General features: G+C 39.8%; 1 protein-coding gene across 6 annotated transcripts in view; it reads left to right on the forward strand.

Moving 5' to 3' along the window:
- cadm1a (cell adhesion molecule 1a) overlaps positions 1 to 19,965 on the forward strand; it is a 422,920-nt gene that overhangs the window by 260,981 nt on the left and 141,974 nt on the right. For 5 of the 6 annotated variants that reach the window (XM_008428594.2, XM_008428589.2, XM_008428591.2 and 2 more), the window contains exon 2: positions 17,593 to 17,610. The exons of the other annotated variant lie outside the window; for it this stretch is intronic. In XM_008428594.2, coding sequence (XP_008426816.1) covers positions 17,593 to 17,610 — 18 coding nt within the window. The remainder of the gene's footprint in view (positions 1 to 17,592; positions 17,611 to 19,965) is intronic. 6 annotated transcript variants of the gene reach the window in all.

Consider the following 19,965-nt stretch of genomic DNA (forward strand, 5'->3'; position numbering starts at 1 on the left):
GTGGGTTTTCTCCGGGTACTCCGGTTTCCTCCCACAGTCCAAAAACATGACTGTCAGGTTAATTGGCCTCTCCAAATTGCCCCTAGGTGTGAGTGTGTGTGAGTGGTTGTTTGTCCTGTGTGTCTCTGTGTTGCCCTGCGACAGACTGGCGACCTGTCCAGGGTGACCCCGCCTCCCGTACGGAACGTTAGCTGGAGAGGCACCAGCAACCCTCCCGACCCCACTGAGGGACAAGGGTATCAAGAAAATGGATGGATGGATGTGAAGTTCAGGCCCSGTAAGCCCTTTAAGCTCAGGGGCAGCAGACTGGATTTGTTAAAGAACAGGATCAGCAACCTTTACAATCCAGAGAGTCAAGCTAATCAAAACGTGTCCAAACAGGTACATTTTCTGTGGATGATTTGGAGTTACATCCCACAGAAAAACCCTAGTATACCACTTTTTAAAGAAGTTGAATCCAGCTTTTCATCCTTTGTACCAAAGCCTGCAGGTGGTTTTGTTTTTAGCTGAACTGCCCCTCTCTCAGTGTGTCCATCTCTGGACCAGCAGACCTCTTGTTTCCAGTAATCACTTTGTCGTGTGTTCGTTGCCGTAAGCAGACTCGGCCAAAACCACGAATAGACCCGCTAACTTAATTAGGAGGATTTTAAAAGTACAATGAAATAAATGAACCTCATTCAGATCGACTGCGAGCTAATTCTGGTGGCCATACTTCCAATTACCGCACTGCTTTCCTCCCGCCTTCCCCCTCAAACAAAAGAGCAAGAATCATAAGGCTGCTATCACTTCCTACCATCTTAATGCCTTTATGAGAGGAGCTGTAAACCCAAAGCTCTCGGATATCGACTCCCCCTCCTCACCGCTTTCTAATTCCGCCCGTTCCTTTCAGCGTACAGGTGGATATTTTTCTCATTTTCTCCAAACAGCAACATTCCCACAATCATCATGACGTCCAGTATCGGCTAACAGCGCTGCCTCTCAGCTGGAAGGCCGTGTGTCGCGCTCTGAAACGGCTCTGAAGTGGCGAATTGAATTACGGTGGGATGGAGAATGTGCCAGAATGGCAGGTGTACAGCAGCCAGCACGCCGCCGACAGACTCCTCTGGCAGCAGCCGTGATGACCAGCGCTGCTCGCTTTGGCTGCTTCCCCCTCGCCATCACCGCCTCTGAGAGCGAGCCGGCCGGAATTACTGCGGAACAATCTGGAACGACGGACCAAATCCGTCCTCAGACTTCAGGGTTTCCCTGCATGGGCACCCAGGTTATCTACGTTTGCAGTTGGAAACGGAAAAGTTTGAAATGAAGCCAYGGTTTTCATCGATTCAGTAGCAAGTGTTGCTGAAGGATAAGTTGTCCCAGAAGTTATTACAATGATAATATTCTTGTTTTGAGACCATTTCTCCACTAGTGTAATGTAAGAGCACGTTCTCAAAGACGAATAAACTTTAAATTCTAATGAACATTTGACACTGGAACTGAAAGACATTTAAAATAAAAATAAATGAATGATGAAGTAAACAAAATGATCCTTCAGAAAGAAGAGCTAGTTGAGACCAAAACACCAGACTGAAGACTTTTATCAAGTTTTTGTTTGAAAGAGAGAAGAGGAAAACAATTAATCATGCAAATTACTGACAATTTATTGAGTTTGCTTTAATTCACCATGTGATTGATTTATTGCTTATTACAACAGACCTATGCTTTTCATTGAAAACCAATAAAAGAGTTTTGAAAAGGCCCATTTTCAGATCCACACACATGTTGCATCGTACCGCTTACGTTTCTTTCATCTCTTCGAATGGAGACTAGAGATAGGTTCCCCTCCCCCACCTGTAGCTGCAAGCTGTGTGCCTAATAAACGTGAACACAAGTCTTTCAGTTTGATTAAATTTGCATCCTAACAATAGAGGTCTGCAGTCTAAAACACAAACTTCCTGTTGGTTATGAATTCATATAAATTTTCTTAAGCTTAGATTAATATATAACAGGTTAAAAATAAAAATAATAAAAAAGTGAATTTGCCAAATTTATCATTGCTGTAGCCTTTCCCAACAAATATCGCACCAATTAAAAACAAAGGTTATCCAGTAGAAGATTTATTGCCAAGCACAGCAAATAATTAATGAAGCTGAAACAAATTTCTTTCTTTTTTTCAATAAAGGAAAAAGAAACCGAGGCCAATTTCAAGGCGTTTGATGCRGCTAAGATGTGAAATCAAATTTCTGGAAGCTATTTTTGACATACAGATTTTTCATAACAACTGAGGRTAACATTGTTACTTGATTGAGCTACAAAATGTCTCTGTGTGCCTGAAAAATACATAATACCCCATTTTAAGAAATGTACAAAATGTAGACGTGTATTTCTGCATTAAAAACACAACAGACTATTTATAATAAGTGAAAACAAAACTGTTCAAACAACAGAGATGTGCAAAAAATYATCAGAAATCTTATTTAAAATGAGTGAAACTGCAAAAATAACAGGAGAGTTAGTACTGATGTATCTGCTGAAGGACCTGATGATGTCATGATGATGTCACTGTAGACGTATAACTATTTTTATTACATGCAAGAGCTTCATCTTTAYCTCTCCAGAAAAGCCATTTAAACCAGTCCGACTGGAGACGGATTGTTTTAAACGGACAAATGTTCCAGTTTGGAGCATTTCAGCTTRGAAACTCAATGAACAATGAACATTTCAGCCCCTGTTATTTGTTTGCATGCATACAGCTGGGATGTGCGAGAAAAGCAGAGCGAGAACGAATGTGTGAAAGYATTGTGATGAGAAGACAGATGTCCAGTCAAAGGCTAAATCAACAGCAGAACTGTCGATGATAATTTATCCTAACAAGATTTATTTACTCGTTTTGGATCATTTAGGTCAGAATCAGGCACACGGAGAGCGAGCGGCACGTTTAAAAGAATCTCTAAAATAGTTTTTTCTTTTACTAACTTTCATTTTTTTCTGCTTGCAGATGACAAAATGGGAAGAAGCTTTAAGAAATTAGGAGAAGTGACATTTTGTCTGGAAGGAGCTTATTAAAGCTGTTTTTACTGGGTCACCTTTACAGCACCGTGAGGAACGATTTCATAAAAATTAGATTTAAAAAGGTAAAGCTGTGACAATAGTCAGGCAAATGAAAGAAGTCGCTACTCTTCTGGAGAAATTAGTGCAGCACACACACACACACACACACACACACACACACACACACACACACGCGCACGCACGCACGCATTCGCGCACACACACATTGACAGTGAGATTTGGCATCTGCACATATTTACAGCACATTTACCCGCATTTTTGTTACTGTAGGTCAGTTTTATTTTATAGTGAAATTCAGTTTGTTTGAACTTGTTTTTAGGGAGTGTTTGATAGATTTGTTAGCTTTTATTCATTAAATATTCTTTAGTTTTAGTTATAATAGCAGTTTTAGTTTTTTCAATTATTTGCAGAATTCAAAAAGGTTTGCAAAATCAATGTATTCTKTATACATTGATTGGGTGATGAATACTCAACAAAACACATTTTGAACAAAATTGTTGAATTGAGGAAAAAAAAATCAATAAACAGATTCATTAAACAGGATATTATATCTATAATTTCAGTATGTTTTACAAGCACACAATATAGTTCCAGTTAGCTGTAGTTTGTCCTCATTAATTATCATTTKTATTTATTTCAGTTAAAAATGTTTTCTCAGTTTCACTTTTGGTTATTTCCTCAGCTTTAGTTTAACTCTAATAACCTTGTGTGGGTGTTGCCGCCGCTGCTCTGTAATTTTCTCTCATCACTTCGATGTTTTCCTTCTCAATTAAGAAAACTTCAAAATGATCCAAACAAGTCAAACACTTTTAGATTACAGTTCTCTACGATCCGGTAAGAAGCCGGTGCAACTTCCAGAGGAAAAGTCCGTTTTCATCCAACATGTGCTGCTTCGTTAAGACACAACCTCAGACAGCGCCACCTTCTGCTCAAAGGTTTTAATTGTAAACTGGATGTTTAAGCAGCCACTTCAGGAGCTTTTTGGCTGACTAGATTAAGAAAAAAAAAAAAAAAAAAAGAGTCTCATGAATAATGGAGGCGGTGAAAGCAGCACCCATTCCTCACAGCGCCGCTCGCTGAGCAGCTCGGTCCCTGATGTTCCCTCGCTTCTGTTTTCTGTTGGTAATGCAGCACAGACTCATGCTTATTCAGCAGTTTGTCTTCCCTTCATTGGAAAACTGTCCGGCTGTAGAGAAATAGCAGAGATCCATTTGAATAAACGTGGCTTTTTGTTCTGGGAATSTTTGGATTTATTGCTTTCATATGAAGAAGAATACGACTTTCTGAAGCGATCGCAGATGAGGACGTAAACTGTTCAAATCAAATTTGCTTTGGCAAAAAAAAAAAAAAAGTAAGAGGTCAGAATATTGCTGCAGCTGGCCGTCTCCCACGGCGATGAGCTGTCTGCCTCCTCTTCCTCTCCATCTGAGGAAGGGGCCTTTCAGGAAGTGAGCAGAAGCTGAAAGTCTGGAAAGGTTTGGTGGAGACCTCCTCAAACACTTTCAAAGGTGGAAATGTTATTGATGCATGTTAAGTCCTCGGGCTGGAGGCATTCAAAGGACATTTTGGCTCTTTCATCCCAGACATGAAGGTGGAGGGAACATTATTGAGGCTTCACAACATGGCCGACGTTTCTCCTTTCAGAGAAGAGTCGTCTGTCTGATAATTTCCCCGACTAGCTGCTCCCCTTCTCTTAACCTAATTGGTATTTATAACGTATTTACCATCCTTGCAGACGCCGGCACCACCATAAAGGAAGACATACATTTTTATGCTTTTCTTCTCTCCTTCTTCCATTTTCCCTGGAAAAGCAACCTTCTATTTTTGCCTATTTTAACATATTCATGGATTCAGCGGAGTCATGCGYCGCTGCTCCGGTGTAACCGTCCGAGTAGCACTAAGGGGCTGTTATTTTGAGCCGCACTGCTTTGCAATCTATGATAGTAATTTCAGGGATGCACAAAGTGTTCCTGGAAGACAGAAATTAAACGGAATACAGACACGGAGCATTCTGGAGTGTTGGTGCTGGCGTTTTCCACTTCCTGCAGCCCYRCAGTCACAAACCTCGACGGGTTTTAATGGGATCAACRAACAGAGTCGTGAAAAATKTWGAAAAATTAAGTAATAAAAGGAAAGACATTGATTTTTTYATTTATTTACAAATAAAAATCTGGAAAGCGTTTCACTCAGAACCTCAATAAAATCCGTACCCAAACTTAAAGGGAACATATTACGCAAAATTCACATTTTGTWCATTTGTACGCTTCCAGTCGGGTTTCTACTGTGTCTAAAAACAATCCAAACCATTATAAAAACCACCCAGCTGTTTTGTGACAGTAAGCTTTTGTGTCTAGAAAATGAGTTGTTTTAAAAACCTCCTGATAGTTGAGTCACTCTTCGCCGTTACCTAGCAACCCCAGCAGAATTTTGCCCGTTCCCTAGCAACCCAAACTGAGCTCCAGCACATCTGGTCACCTGGTTTTCATGGCTTTTGAAAAAGACAGGTGTTTTATTGCTGATTTACCATCAAGATACCACTTGCTGCATTCTGGTTGGTTGTGCGGGAGTCTCCACTTCTGCTTTTCAAAGACGTACGGTTGTACATTTGCACATCTGTTTGCAGCCTGTTTCACATGCAAGTATAAACAAAGATTTGGGGCCTAATATTTACACCAGACGTGTAAAAGGTAACGAGCTTCAAACCTATTTTTCTTAATTTTCCATATTTCCAGAAAAGGTTYGCCTCGTTCCACATCTTTTGTAATGTAATTTGTTCTGAGGTCTCAAAACAGAAACTGTTTTTAGATTAAGTAGTTAGTATTTTATGAAAAAATAAATAAATTATGTAGAACATATTTAGAAAATCAGATTATTTTGTTGCAGTGGAGGCAAAAGTGTGTCTTTGAATGACCGCAGTCCAGGTGGTCTAGACACACCTGGATTGTTACCTGGCTCTTTTTTAGTCTCTTCTGACTAAACCACACACTTCAAGCTAGTCCCAGTAGCACACTTATGTTTGTGATGGTAGGKKGGAAACATTTTTTACTCCCAAACAACCAGTTAGCATGAGATGCTCATCTTTGCTGATGTTTCACATCTTCTACCATCATGCTAACTGTGTAGCAGTTTACGCTAGTAGCTATTTTCTTTGAATCATTTCCTRCATAGCTAACATGTTGTCCTGTCTTAATCATTTTTAAGAGCAGATAAATGTACGCAAGTTGATGGTTAGATTCTCTACATTTCTTCCACGTGTTTGACAGAGTTGCTAATGACTCCGGATGTTGTAGCATCTTCTGTTTTTTTGCTTTATTTTTCTACGACTGCTGAACAGCTTCATCCTCCCTCTTAGCCACCGGGCTAATTGTTCCTGCTCATGCACTCTTTGCAGATTCAATTATACGCCACTCTGGACTTTGAGAAAAAAAAAAAAAAAGGTCCGGAAAGAGAGGAACGTTAGACGAAAAGTGCATGAGAGTGAATAATGAAAGGGAGGGAAAAAAAAGCCCGAAACGGAGCTGGAGAAGGTCGCAGATAAGAGAGGGGAAAGTTGAGAGCAAAAGTGAGTGGATGGGAGCGAAGGAGTGAGAGTGGCCCCTGGAGTCGCATATTTATGTAAGGAGAAATCAGCTCACTGGAGTGCACTCTGTAATGGCACCCCTCTGTATAATGATTGACGCTGACCTCCCAAATAAGAGGATTAGTTTTGTGCCTGAGCTGGCCAGAAATAATGGACCTCACCTCAGCTTAGCCGTGGTTTGACACAGCAGAAAATATGTTGGGAAACAAGAAGAGCTGGACGGCAGGAGGCTTCCCTCAGCCGCACTCATCTGCATYGCCATTGTGTCAAATTGGACATGCATTCCTGCCTATCTGCCGGGTAAACACACACAAAAAAAACCACGGTAGCCCACACCGGAATGTGCTGCAGTCATTTATTTATTCCCCCCTTTAACAAGCAGTGCAATAACTTATTGTTTCTGTTATTTACAGGAAAATGAGCTCTTGTTATTGTGGCTTTCGGTCAGGCAGTGACAGGGCAGGTCCTCTGTACGCAGGAATATTGCGGCTAATGTCTGACTGGGGGGCACGCTCTCCTTCCTGCTCTCTCCAGCAGCAGGATTAAAGCATCCATCTTGCTCTCCCACGTCCCATAATAGCATTAGGAAAAGGGTGGATGGGCCTCAGCGTTTCGCTCAGGAATATCTGATACGGGGGACTGGCTGATTCAATTAGGTAAAAAGCAAGCTAGCAGGGACGGAGTGGTGATGGAGCGCAGTGGACACAGGAGAGCCTCGAGTCCGGCTTTTAAATCTGGAAAATCTCCTCCCTGCACAGAAAACCTCACACCCAGTCATTAGCAGAGGAGCGTAAAGGGTTAGCATGGAGCAAAACGGAACCACAAAAAACACCTTACTGCACCAACACAAAGAAATGGAAACTGGATAAAAATATTTATTTTAAAAACAAAAATCAAGAGGTTGGTTGTGCCTGTCATCAGCAGGCGTTACTCCCAACGCCCTGGATAAAAGCTAGTGCAACGTGAGGAGTCTGATGTCTTGAGAGGAGGATTAGGGTCACCAAAAAATATACAATTTCTGACTCTGAGATTAAAGTCAAGATAAAAATTTCTAAAAAAAAGTTTGAATTCCCAGAATTCTGGCTTAAATTTCAAAATTCTGAAAAATTCCGAGGATTCTGATATTAAAATCAAGATTCTGGAGGAAAAAAAATGGAACTACCGGAATTCTGACTTAAATTTTAAAATAATAATAATCATAATAATAATGATAATCATCATAATAATAATAATAAACTGAATTCTGGGATTAAAAGCAGAATATGTCTTCTGACTTTAATTAAAACAACTTGACCGTATTGATCAGAATCAACTTCCCTYAGTTACRCCTCACGCTCTGAAGAGTGTTGCTGTTGCAGTGCAACAKGAACACTCCTATGTTCCTGTGAACATAGGAGTGTGGTGCATTTGCTAATCAGAATAAGTTATGATTTTTGAGTTTCTATCAGATTGGTGACCAGTCAGCGCTAGACAAGATTTCAAATATCTGATCTGACATAAATAAATAAATAAATACAAACCTTTTGACTTAAAGTTGTTGTTCAAACCTCTAAGWRAYACCAAAACACTGCTAAAATATAAAGTTAAGAAATATAAAAAGCAACCTGAAAAAGTTTCAGACCAGCTTTGAAAGCAGGAGGTTGGAATGAAACACACAACTCTCAGGTTTAAAGTTGACTACTTTTAGATCAGACATGGAGGTGCAGGGTTAAAGAGAGACTTGAAGAAAGTAGAAGTACCTTGAAATCAATGCAGTGTTTCACAGAAATCCAATAAAGCTGGACCCTTGGATCTGTATTTTTGGAGTTCAAGATAAAATCTCTAGATGTGAGTCGGCCTCACGTAAGACAGCACACAGCACAACGAAAAAGTCTGCAGAGTTTCAAACGTCAGTCTGCATCCTCAGACCCCGACAAAGGCAGAAAGTTGACCAATGAGAAGCCGGCAAGCTCGTCGTATCTGTAAAAATAACAAGGTCYTTTTAAATTGTCAAAATGCTTTAGTTGAATTTTCCACAGTTCTTTCAAAAAACTATTTTTCATTGATGTCCTTCTAGATTTCTTCCCATTTTTGCAGATAACACATTTACTATCTGACAAATATAAACTGAACAAAACTAAAAGGTAGTTTTTGTTTATTAGGACAAACAAAACCAACTGCTTCTCATTTTCTCTGTCAGATTTTAGAATTTGTTTGATAATCTGAAGTAAACTCAGTCGGACTGCCTATTGCAACGGTTAGCAGCTTATAGAATAAAACAAAAACACTGAGGAGATAATAAAGTGCAGATTTGACAGARCCCAGTTCAGTTTCAGCAGAAACCACGTATTTTTGTCAGATCTTATCTTTTCATGGGCAGTTTTCAGTCTGSCCACAGTCCGCTCACTCAAGGCCAAGGTTGGCTCCTTTCTGTTTTTCTTTTCACCAGCTGATTCCATAAAATCGTCTCCACTCACAGCATCTGTCCTTCACAGACAGATTTCCACCCTCCTCGAGTTTTCAACTCTGAAATTCTTCAGCTTCGAATTGGAAGGAGGAGGRRAAAAAAAAGCAGCARATCCGGAGCGCTTTGAGACTTGGTTTTTAAATAACTCGCTCAGTAACAATGGTTCAGAAACAATGGGAAGCTGCAGTTCTTCTGCTMTGCTCATATTATTTCAAATGACTCTTTTTACGGCTAACCTGATGCTTTATYATTTTCCTTTTTATGGCAGCTAGATGGAAATCTAGACAATAGCCGCACTCATAAACTGAGGATTATCCTCATTTAAGCACCGCTTTTGTCCTACATTTTCAATACTAGTGCACACAATCTGCCAGATGGTACTGTAAACACTCACTCTAGAATGGTAAATTTCTCTGCTAAAAAGGGCTCTCCATGCATAACGCTGGGCTTTTAATGCCCAGGCCTCTCCTCTCCTCTTTTATCCGTCGTGAAAATGTGGGCCTATCTGTTCAAACGATGTGACGCACAAGGCGGTTTATGGTTTGGGGAGCTGGAGGACATTACCCAGGGCTTCTCTTTACCCGGCTCCCTGTGGACACAGCCTTTGGTGGTGGAGAAACGGAGGTTTCTCGCTCTTATCAGCAGGACAGCACCCAGCGCTCTAATCACCAGGTCCCAGAGACAGCCGGAGGTAAAGGGGAAGRGGATGGATGAGCGACATCCAAAGAGAGCCAGAGAGAGAAAGGAATCAAGGCGAGGGGAAGGGGAAAAAAAGCTGTTTATGCCTCTAAGGTTGCACCAAATGACAGCTGCTATCCAGTTCATTGCATAACTGAGTAGAAATCATTTTAGTGCAAAGAGACGAGTGCAGAGTTTTCATCCCACAGCAGGTTTCTGGTGACGCAATGTGGAGACTTGGCAGCGGCTTTAAGTCTCCCTTTACCGGGAGCAGGTGCCAAAACGAATGCAAAACTAAAAAGTAGCAGAGATGGATCTGCTGAGGTCCTCAATTCAATTCAAAACACTTTACTGATCCCAAAGGGAAACAAAGACTGCCTTTCCACCAGCTCTTCAGGCTGTTTTAATCCAACTCCAGTCCGTTTGCCTGGAAAGTCCGGTTTGTTTTATAGAGGCGTAAATACTGACCRAACTCTGGTCCACCTAGAAACCTAGGTCTGAGTTCGGTTGAAGTGAACTCTGGTTCAGTTTGAATGCATATGAGAACGCCAAGCGGACCGGAAACCGCTCCAAAAGTCTGGAAGTGGACTGCAGCGCAGGGCATTCTGGGTAAATACAACCAAAACAAATGTGCTAGCAGGAGAAATGCATCATGGTCTTTTAGCCAAAGACAAAAGAGAAATCCTCCAACCGCTAAAATCTGACGCCACTCCGTTTTTGTTTCCATTTTGTGAAGAAGAAAGTTGCTCTCAGTGTCTTCTKCAGCGGTGYCTGTGTCGGTTCCTTCAGGGGTTCTTGGTGGAGATAACAGGAAGACGATGACTGGATGGACGGAGAATACAGATGCATTCAGGTTTTTCTTTGTCAACAGTTTTGAAAACTATTCTTCCTTTCCACTTCACAATCATTTAGTACTTTTTCAAAGAAAACCGTTCCAAAGAGGGAGACAGAAATTGGTTTGTATTAGGGATGCAAACAACTAATCGACTTATGATTGTAGATTAATAGTTTATTATATCAAAATTAGTTCTAATTGATTAACCAGTAACGTTAGCTTAAAACTTCTTTTAGTGTTATAGTTTGGTAGCCATCCAGCACCAAACTACAGCAGCAGGTCATCCGTAACCGGAGCTGTCAATACAGAAACAAAGATGGCGGGGCCATACCAGAATGGGAAAGAGTAATGGTGTTTGGAATGCAAAACACACTTTATGCAGTTCTGTTATGAAATATAAAACTCCACATTAAGTTTCATCTTAACTCATTCAGCCATGCAGCATTAAATCATGAAAAATTTAGCCCCTTAATGTTATGGAAAGATCAATAAAATTGATCAACTTTACATTAACTCATGAATCAATTTCTTTCATCCCTATTTTTTTTTTTACCCTTTTTTGTTGCATTTTGATCATAACTTATCAAATAAATGTTGACATCCCAAAATAGTTTTCATGTTGTGTTAAAAGACCTTTTACCTGTTAATCTTTTCCGACTAAAACTCCAACCTCTACCAGYAAGTTTTAACKCTGCACAGTCGTAGATGAAGGTAATGGATCTCTATATCACAGGAATGTACGGCTCGCTCTTCATGTGTCAGGCTGAGCCTCCTGCATTTCACAGAGACAAAATAATAATAGAGACATGTGCAGGAGAGGCGAACCTTAATTACTTAAACCCCTGCTGGCAGCATTCCTGTCTCCTGATCCTGTGTTAGCTACATAATAAGAAAACGCTGTAGGCCGTAAATAACAGATTAATATTTTATCACAATGCTTTGAAGCCAAAGGGGATCCAGGTACGGCTGTAACCTTCGAGCTCACAGCGATACAGCAAACAGTGCAACGATTTCCACACTTGATGTGCTGCTGCTTTAAAAGAAAGGCAGTAGGGTCGCTGCGATTGATAATTAGTTTTTAATGTGTCACACTCATCATGTCCAATTTCATGCCCTTTGGGCAGCTGATCACAGATTTAATCAACACATTATTGCTTGCTGTACTTAAACCGACTGCAGGGAGTGAGACGAGGACGGTGTGTTTGAGATGGAGGAGCAGCAGAGAAAGGTTGTCAGCATGTGCATCCATCCCGACAACGTCCCTCTTTGATGGACACTGACTGTGCGTTCCAGGCCATTAACCAAGAGCGACGATTGAAGATGACGTGTTTGGGAGTGTTTGGGAGTGCAGTGTGTTGAAGGAAGTCTTTGTTATTGTGCTTCCAGTGAAGGAAAGAGTCGCCAGGCCTTACGTAATGGATGCAGATGGCAACAGGTCTGGTTTGTTTAGTAAGGCCATTTGGAAGCATCTGTTTCTTTTAAAAATCTGCTGATTCATTAGAAGTAGGGTTAATCTGCTCATTTTCTACCATAATTACATTTATAGATTAAAAAACAACACCATTTCCAGCCCTTTTTTATGTATTTTATTTGACATGTCTGTTTAGCTATTTAGCTATCAAGCTAGGTAGCTACTACTTTCATATTTTGAAATGGTTTGTAAATGAAGCTTGAAATCCTATTAGATGCATTTTGATTACAAATGTACAAAAAAACTTTGTCAATGTATCAGTAATGTTGAAAAAATACAATTTCACAATTGCGGTGAAAAGCAAAATCACACATGAATAAGTTTGTTCATGTGATAAGACATTAAAAAACATGCCACACCATCATCATCATCCCACCCTTTCATTTCCATTGCAGTTTTGTGAAATAGACTAATTTTGATACTGCTGTGAACCTCCTCATCCTGGTGCAAAAACGTCTGGAAAAACATGTTTTTGTTTTTTTTTAATTGCCGTGTTTAAGCAAATTTATTTTCATAATTGCAATTTGCGCAGTTATATATGATCAATGGAAACCCAGCCACAGAGATCAATTTTAAGCTTATTATCAGAGAAAACAACTAAAAGTGACTAAAATATTTGACAAATGTTCAAACTGATGGAAAAACTCAGAAGTATGAACTTCAGCATCAGATAAGTACATTAGTACTACAAGGCACACTTGCTCTAATGAGCAAATAGCAAAGCTAATTTTTTGTTTAGCGCTTTTGCTAACTTTGAAAGATATTTAGTACACTGAGCTGCCTCTAAACGTTTCAGGATAAACTCTAAAGGACTAATTTACTTGGCTGTTTTGTAAACTTTGTTTTGAAGTTTTGGTTAGCATCCATTCAATTTTGAAGTAGTTAGCCATTTATATTCATGCTCTTATTTTGAAGAGAGTAGAGACTGTTTACGCAGAAGTTCTGTTTCCTCTCAGTTTCTGTCTTTTTTAAATCAATAACTTTATTCTAAACAAGAAACATACAGAAACAAAATAAAACAGACAGTAGAGGACAGTATATAAACATAAGTACAATATCTAAGGACATTATAACACAAATTAAACTTCTCAAATTTGTAATCTTTCAAAGGCAGACATAATGTGAGATGCTTTAGCATTAGCTTCTGCTAAACATTGTGTTGGTGTAACATTTTAGCATTAGTAGAACTAATGTTTATGATTAGTACTCTAAAGTTAGTTCATTAAACTTTTTAGTTAGCATTGGCCACCACTGAGTACTATTCAAGTAAACTTCATCCATCCATCCATCCATCCATTTTCTTGCACCCTTGTCCCTCAGTGGGGTCGGGAGGGTTGCTGGTGCCTACCTCCAGCTAGCGTACCGGGCGAGAGGTGGGGTCACCCTGGACAGGTCGCCAGTCTGTYGCAGGGCAACACGGAGACACATAGGACAAACAACCATGAGTAAACTTCATTATTATGTAAAATAACGTTTGTTATTCTAGTACCATTTGGGGTCATATTTGGTGCTAACTTCTTATTTATCCATGAACGCTGCATCATGATTGCATCAGTTAGTTGTTTTCTGGCTCCTTTACAGACTTTGAAAGGTTTGCAGTTAAGTCAAAGTTAGCCTATTGATTAGCCAGGCTAGCTGCTGTGGGAGTGAGCCTTTATAGTTGTGCATTGGACCAATTTGATATGCTAATTCTTGTAGCTTGCTATAGCCTGTTTCTGTAAGTGTAAAATCACTCAGCAAAAAGTAGCATTTGGTGTTTGACAGATATTATCCATGATGCAGCAGGCCATTTATAGCACCAACAGACATGCTAAATGTGATAGCCACCTGCTAGCTATTGTAAATCATTTTGGTTCAAACAGTGTTACCTTTAATGTCATAGAGTCCTCAGGTATTATAACCATCCCATCCTACACAGCTCACAGGAACAAGTGCCACTGAGAATGTTTAAATTGTAGCTGAGTTATGATGCAAAGCTTTACTTGTTTAGAAACCATGACTTTTTAAACTTTTAAACTGGAATCTGCCCTGAGGGCTCATAGAAACGTGGTTCTGTCTCCAACAATTGCAAACACCCTTTCTGGTCAGAGTTTCTCAAAGCACTTCTGATCTGTCCTGACCCTTGTTTTGGTCGTGATTACGTCAATGTCTATAACCGCTAACTATGTTTAGACGAAGCGGCAGACAGAGAAGTGGAAGTGTTTATCTTAAACTACTTGCCTTTGTGGCTGTGAGTCAAATGTGGAGAGAGACATTGGGTGTAGCGGAGGCCTTCATTAAATGCAGCTCAGGCCCTGGTGAAGCCCTGGTTAATGTCCCTATCATCTCTGGAGTGGGCCAGCGCCTGGCTCTGTGTCCAAATGATTCATGTTTAATGCATCTCTGCAGTCCTTGTCATTTAACCTCACCTCTGGAGGTTGCGGGTCGGGGTGGGTTAGCAAAAAGCTCCCACAAGGCCCACGAGGGGCAGAGCGGCCATGCAGTTATTCTTCACCTGCTCTCCATTTGCTTAACATGGGGACGGCTGCTCCATGTTTGGCCTGTTGCCGCTCAATCTCCCCACAGCAAACCCTCCGCATCACACCGCGTGAACCTGAGCTCCAGGGTGGTCCGGGTTGAATCGGTGGCTCTCTCTGAAGCACTTTGTTTCTCCGCTCTCTGTGTACTATGCTTGAATGCTTAAGCAGGAGACTACTGATGCGTTGCAGAGAGACTTAGCAGTTTACTCTTCTGGTGAGTGCTGCAGGTTTGGTAAAAGCTTTTCTGGTGAAACTGAAGGCTGTCAAACTCAATCAAGATTTTGTCGAGCAGAATAAGCGCTGCGTTAGAGCCGGGAAGTCGAGGGATTTCACCAGACTGAATTCAGGATGCATGGATTGAAATTTCTGCCACTTATTAAACACAAAGCGAGTAGAGGATTAATTATCTAAAGGCATAAAAAGGCAAGTAAGTTTGCAGATGAACATGTCAGGAGAAGGATGTGACTTAGGGACATATTTGTCCTCAAACAGACAAAGTAACCAGAGGTAACACAAAACACAGTTTCCAAATGATTACAGTGGACCCACGCCTAAACGTGGATCAATAATTATGAATTTTTCCTCCAAATTATTTGTGGAAAACACTCCAAATCTCTGATTTTTCTTGGACCATATCTAAAATAATCTAAAGAGAATGCAGCTTGGGAAGTTAAAAAACCTTAGCACAATGCTATTTCATGCTATAAACTGTGAAGCAGCCAATCCAGGAGCGCCATTTATTTTCCTTGCCACAGATTGGCTGTAACCCCAAGAGCGAAAATAAAGAAGACTGTAGATTTTAGCTTGTCTGGTCCTGCCAAGACAGTGTGTCTTTATTCATATTAAGGTCAGAGTTCTCCCAGTGTGTTCTGACTTCTACACCAGCTGTAACAGGATGCACAACTTGCAACGTTTTCTGGTAAATGTGAGTTGGGACTTTGTGTTCTGTTGGGTCAGCAGCGGTTCTGGCCTTGGAACTCTGCCAGGAAGCTATTTTTGCCCAGTCTCTCTTTCTTATTGTCAACGAATGACCTCTGACCTTTGCAGAGGCAGTGAGGCCTGCAGAGCTTTAGATGTTCTGGATCTCCTGGATGAGMCTTTGATGAGATCTTGGAGTAGTTCTGGTAGGTCGGCCTCTGGAAGGTTCTCTCCATGGTTTCATGTGTGGATAAATAATGGTTGTAATTATTTTTCCACATATACTCATTCTGGTCTCTAAGTATTCATCTAATGAATTCATCATTTGAAAACTGCGCTTTGTATTTGCTCAGTTTATCTTTATTAAAATCTATTTGATTATCTGAAACATTTCTAAGGGGCTTGATAGTTTTTCACATCACTGTAAAATAATTTATCCTCATTATTTCATTTAATTTTCTTGCTTCTTTCTCATCCCTCATTTTTCTTCAAAGGCAGCCTTCCTCTCCCTCCTCCTCTCCATCACTCCTACTCAGTCTCTGAATCCCTTTCTTGCTTCGGATAATGGTAATTAGAATATCACCATGATTGAAATTTGGCAAAACTTAAAGAGGAAATAGGTTTTCTAATCAAAAGCTGCCTCTTAGCTGGAATCCTGATGCTTCCTTGGCTGAAGACTGTTCCTCTATGATGAGGGCCTAAATGGCTGCCAGACTGTACCAAAGGCCAACTCCTTCTCTCTCCCTCTCTGTTGCTCGCCCATGCTGGACCGACGCCTCGGCTCAGGGTGATTTCGCCGATGCTTTCTGCTTCTGTCATTTATTAATTCTCAGGTTTTAGATTTTCTGCTGTCAAATATCTTATTTTATTGCTTTTAAATGAAGATTTTAATACTCCACATCATAAAAAAGTCAATTGTTTCCGCATTTAAATATATTTGAAGAAATATAGATTTTTATTGTTATTTTATTATGCTTTACTGAGGGTAGGTTTATATATTAGGTTTATATATGAATCTGATTTAATCTGATTCAATAAACAAAAATTTAAATCGTTTTAAAATCCATGCATTATGTTGTGGTCAAACTGGCTGAAGCTGGTTGACGTCATAATTTTAAATAAATATTGAGCATGAAAGAAAACATTTTTAAATTTGTTTTGAAAATAAACAATATTTGGTTGTTTTTGTTTATGATTTTATTGTATGATATAGTTTTATACATTTTATGGGAATATTTACAAAAACATAAAATGGGTTCAATTTTAACAAGTAGATGATATTAAAAAAAAGTATTTCAGAAAATCTGTTAAAGTGGATTTAATCTGTAAACTGAACAATTTGAGATTTTCCTCTGTGAACATTACTGTGAACATTAGATTTCTTTTTTCCTTTTCCTCATATTTGTGCAGAAACGTAACAGAAAAACATGATTCTTTGTTACATTAAAACATTAAAACACTGCTGAATATCAGACTGTCGTCTGATTAAAAAACCACTTAAAGCCGCCCAGGAGCTGAGAAACAATCCTGTTTGTGAGAGAAGGTGTGTGTTGCAGATTTCTTTGGCTCAGAGCGAGGACTTCCTGGAGTTGTTGCCTAGCAGCAGAACATTTAAACTTTTAGTGGGACTTGGTGGAAATGCGCTGTTTCAGTTTAATGGAGCTGCATTCATGTTTAAGCCCCCAAACTATGAATGAAAGCTATTAGCTAAAATGATGACTGAAGTAACGACTTAATTGAGCCTCGTCTGGCTGTAAAAGACTCGTTTCCTGGTAAAATGCTGCAGGAGTTTTAGATGGTTGCTCTGTTTCCACCTGCGATTAGCGACTTCTCAGAATGATGCTGAATGTAGATGTTTGTCTTTTGAAGCTGAAATGTTATTTTTGTTTCCAGCAACTCCCTGATATTATTTTAATGTTTCTTCTCTAAGAAGGAATCGACCCATTTCCTGTTTCTCGTATTCTTTCCCAGCATGCTCCACTGTGTTTGTGTAAATCAACCTTAAGCAGGTGTTTCAGTTCTAATCTCCCTTTCTGTTCTGTGTTTCTCCCCCCTCTCCAACCTGTTTCCACCTGCCTGACCCTTCCACCTCAGGAGCTGCACAGGAACCAGGTAAGCCCTTCCTGCATGTTCTCCTTTCCTCCTCGCCACAGCTTCCTGCTTTCCAGCTTTCCTCCTTCACTCGTTTAATTCAGGCTTCCTGTCGCCTTCTGGTGTGGGAGACCAAAAGTGTCAAAAAACAAGAAAAATCCAATGAAAACATAAAAAATATAAATAATTGCAAAGTGTTAATCCTTAAAACTTAGTTATTAAACCTGTTAGTCTTTTAACTTCAGCCGTATAGAGACACGATCACAGTTTTCATCTGACAGAACAACGGATATGTCATCCTACGGAGTTCAATTGAAGGCATAAAATTTGAGTTTTAGTTTAAAAATTATTTTTAAACAAAAAAGGATTTGAAACTGAAAATAAAGATCAATTTTTAGATTCCGGTTCTTTTCGGTTTCAAGCATCTTCGCTCTCTAGGCGTGTGGCGGGGCTTCATGGATCAGGGGGCGGAGCCTCCTATGACAGCGCACTGAATCATGAAAGCTCAAAACAGCAGCTGGACTCAACATTTTCAGGAGCCGTGGGAACTGGAAATGTTTCTAAAACATCACAGGTTTTCTATTTTTATGTGATTTTGAAAAATAATATGCTTCACTGATATTAGCTGCTTATGTTGACACACATCACAAATGTGTGCCAAAATGATCTTGACAAAGTCTCCACATCGGGATATCTTCAGTCCAACACTTTACAGATTAGACCAAGTCAGACGTTAATAACTATTGAAGCTTTGTTCTCATTAAAACAACTTTTTTACAACTTTATTCTACTAATGTTATGCTCTTTTCCTCGTAAATTTAAACAAAAAACATTTAGTCTCCCCTTAATACTTGTAAATGTGCAATGTATCTATTTTATTTAAATAAATGAATCTGAAATCTGAAACAAAATTTCTAAAGAGAAGATCAAACTGTTGCGATGGTCCAGTCAAAGTCTAGACACCTCAACATAATTGAAATGCCATAATGGAACCTTCCCAGAGCTGTTTCTTTGTAGAATATTGTATAAAAATGCAGCGGCAAATGTGCAAACTTAAATTAATTGTCTGGTATAAAAACTAAATTATTTTAGTCCTCTTGAAAGAAACCAAACTGTTTATGGAAGAATACACACTATCCAAGAACGCCACTTCAGCTTTAAGTTAAGTCACAATAAATAAGAGCGCTAAAAACATTTTTTTTCACAAACCAGGCCTGCAGCTGATCTCCGCCGTGCGTCCGCCAATCAGAAGCCTCGCAGCCAGTCTCCGGCCAGTCTGTCCTCAACATGGAAACCAAATCCGTGCCCAGTTTCTGTCCCCACAACCGGTGAACTCCTTTCATGTTTCGGTGGCGTTTTTAAAAGAAACTTCTAATTTGGAGGCTGTAATAAGCCGTCTCATCAGCGTTYAGGTTGATCTCAGATCTCTGGTTCTGCTGACTGAACCGTCGGYGGAGCCAAATGAGCGCGRCAGCAGCCAAATCTGACTCGCTTATCCTTTTGAACTCTTCGCCAACGGCTGCAGTTCTTCAGAGGGAGTAGAGAAAGTAACGATGGCGCTGCCAGCAAACTGCCTTCAAGGTTTGAACCACCCGCTTTAAACACGTTGATGGATTTTGGACTTTAGATTAATTAGCAAAGCCATTTTTAGTTGAGTCAGGAAGTCATTAATGTTTATGGTTAATCCTGAGATATTTAGTCCCTAAAGTCACTTTAACATGTTTTGTGTAGTTAATTAGGAGTCAATTAGAGAAATCAATTGATGCTCCAGATGGTTTATTTTGGCTTAGAGGGATGCTGAAACTTTTAGGTGATGGTGTTGGTTCATAATTGCGTTCATTAAAAGTTTCACAATGATTAGGTAAAGTATGAAAAAAAGGTGGAAATATCTTAGAAATGTAAGAAAAGTTTTGTTATAGAGGGAACGCAAAGGGAGCACATCTGTCTTGGTCCTTAAAGAAAAAATCGTCAGTCCTTGTTAATCTTTGTTTCTCCATGTCAGTGGTACAATGAAAAACACAACATTTTCTAAAAGACTACATGTTGGATGTACCAATAGTAGAATTTTGGCCAATATCTATATCCAATTTTATGGCTGATAACTAGAGATGTGCCGATCAGGTTTTTTCCTGCCGATTACGATCACCCATGAGGGCCGATCACCGATACTGATCACATAATTATTATTTTTTTAATCATAAGCACTACCGGTTACATTATGTGGAGAAAGGAACCATGAATTCACCTTAATTTAGACAAAAACTTGTTTTTAATAACTTTTTCCAAGAAAAAAACAAAACAGGCATTGTGCAAATTGTACTGCTATCAGTAATACTATCTTCAACACACTGAAAACATATGAAGGCTCTGAAGAGG

Source organism: Poecilia reticulata, linkage group LG14 (genome assembly GCF_000633615.1).
Source record: "Poecilia reticulata strain Guanapo linkage group LG14, Guppy_female_1.0+MT, whole genome shotgun sequence".
Lineage (NCBI taxonomy): Eukaryota > Metazoa > Chordata > Actinopteri > Cyprinodontiformes > Poeciliidae > Poecilia > Poecilia reticulata.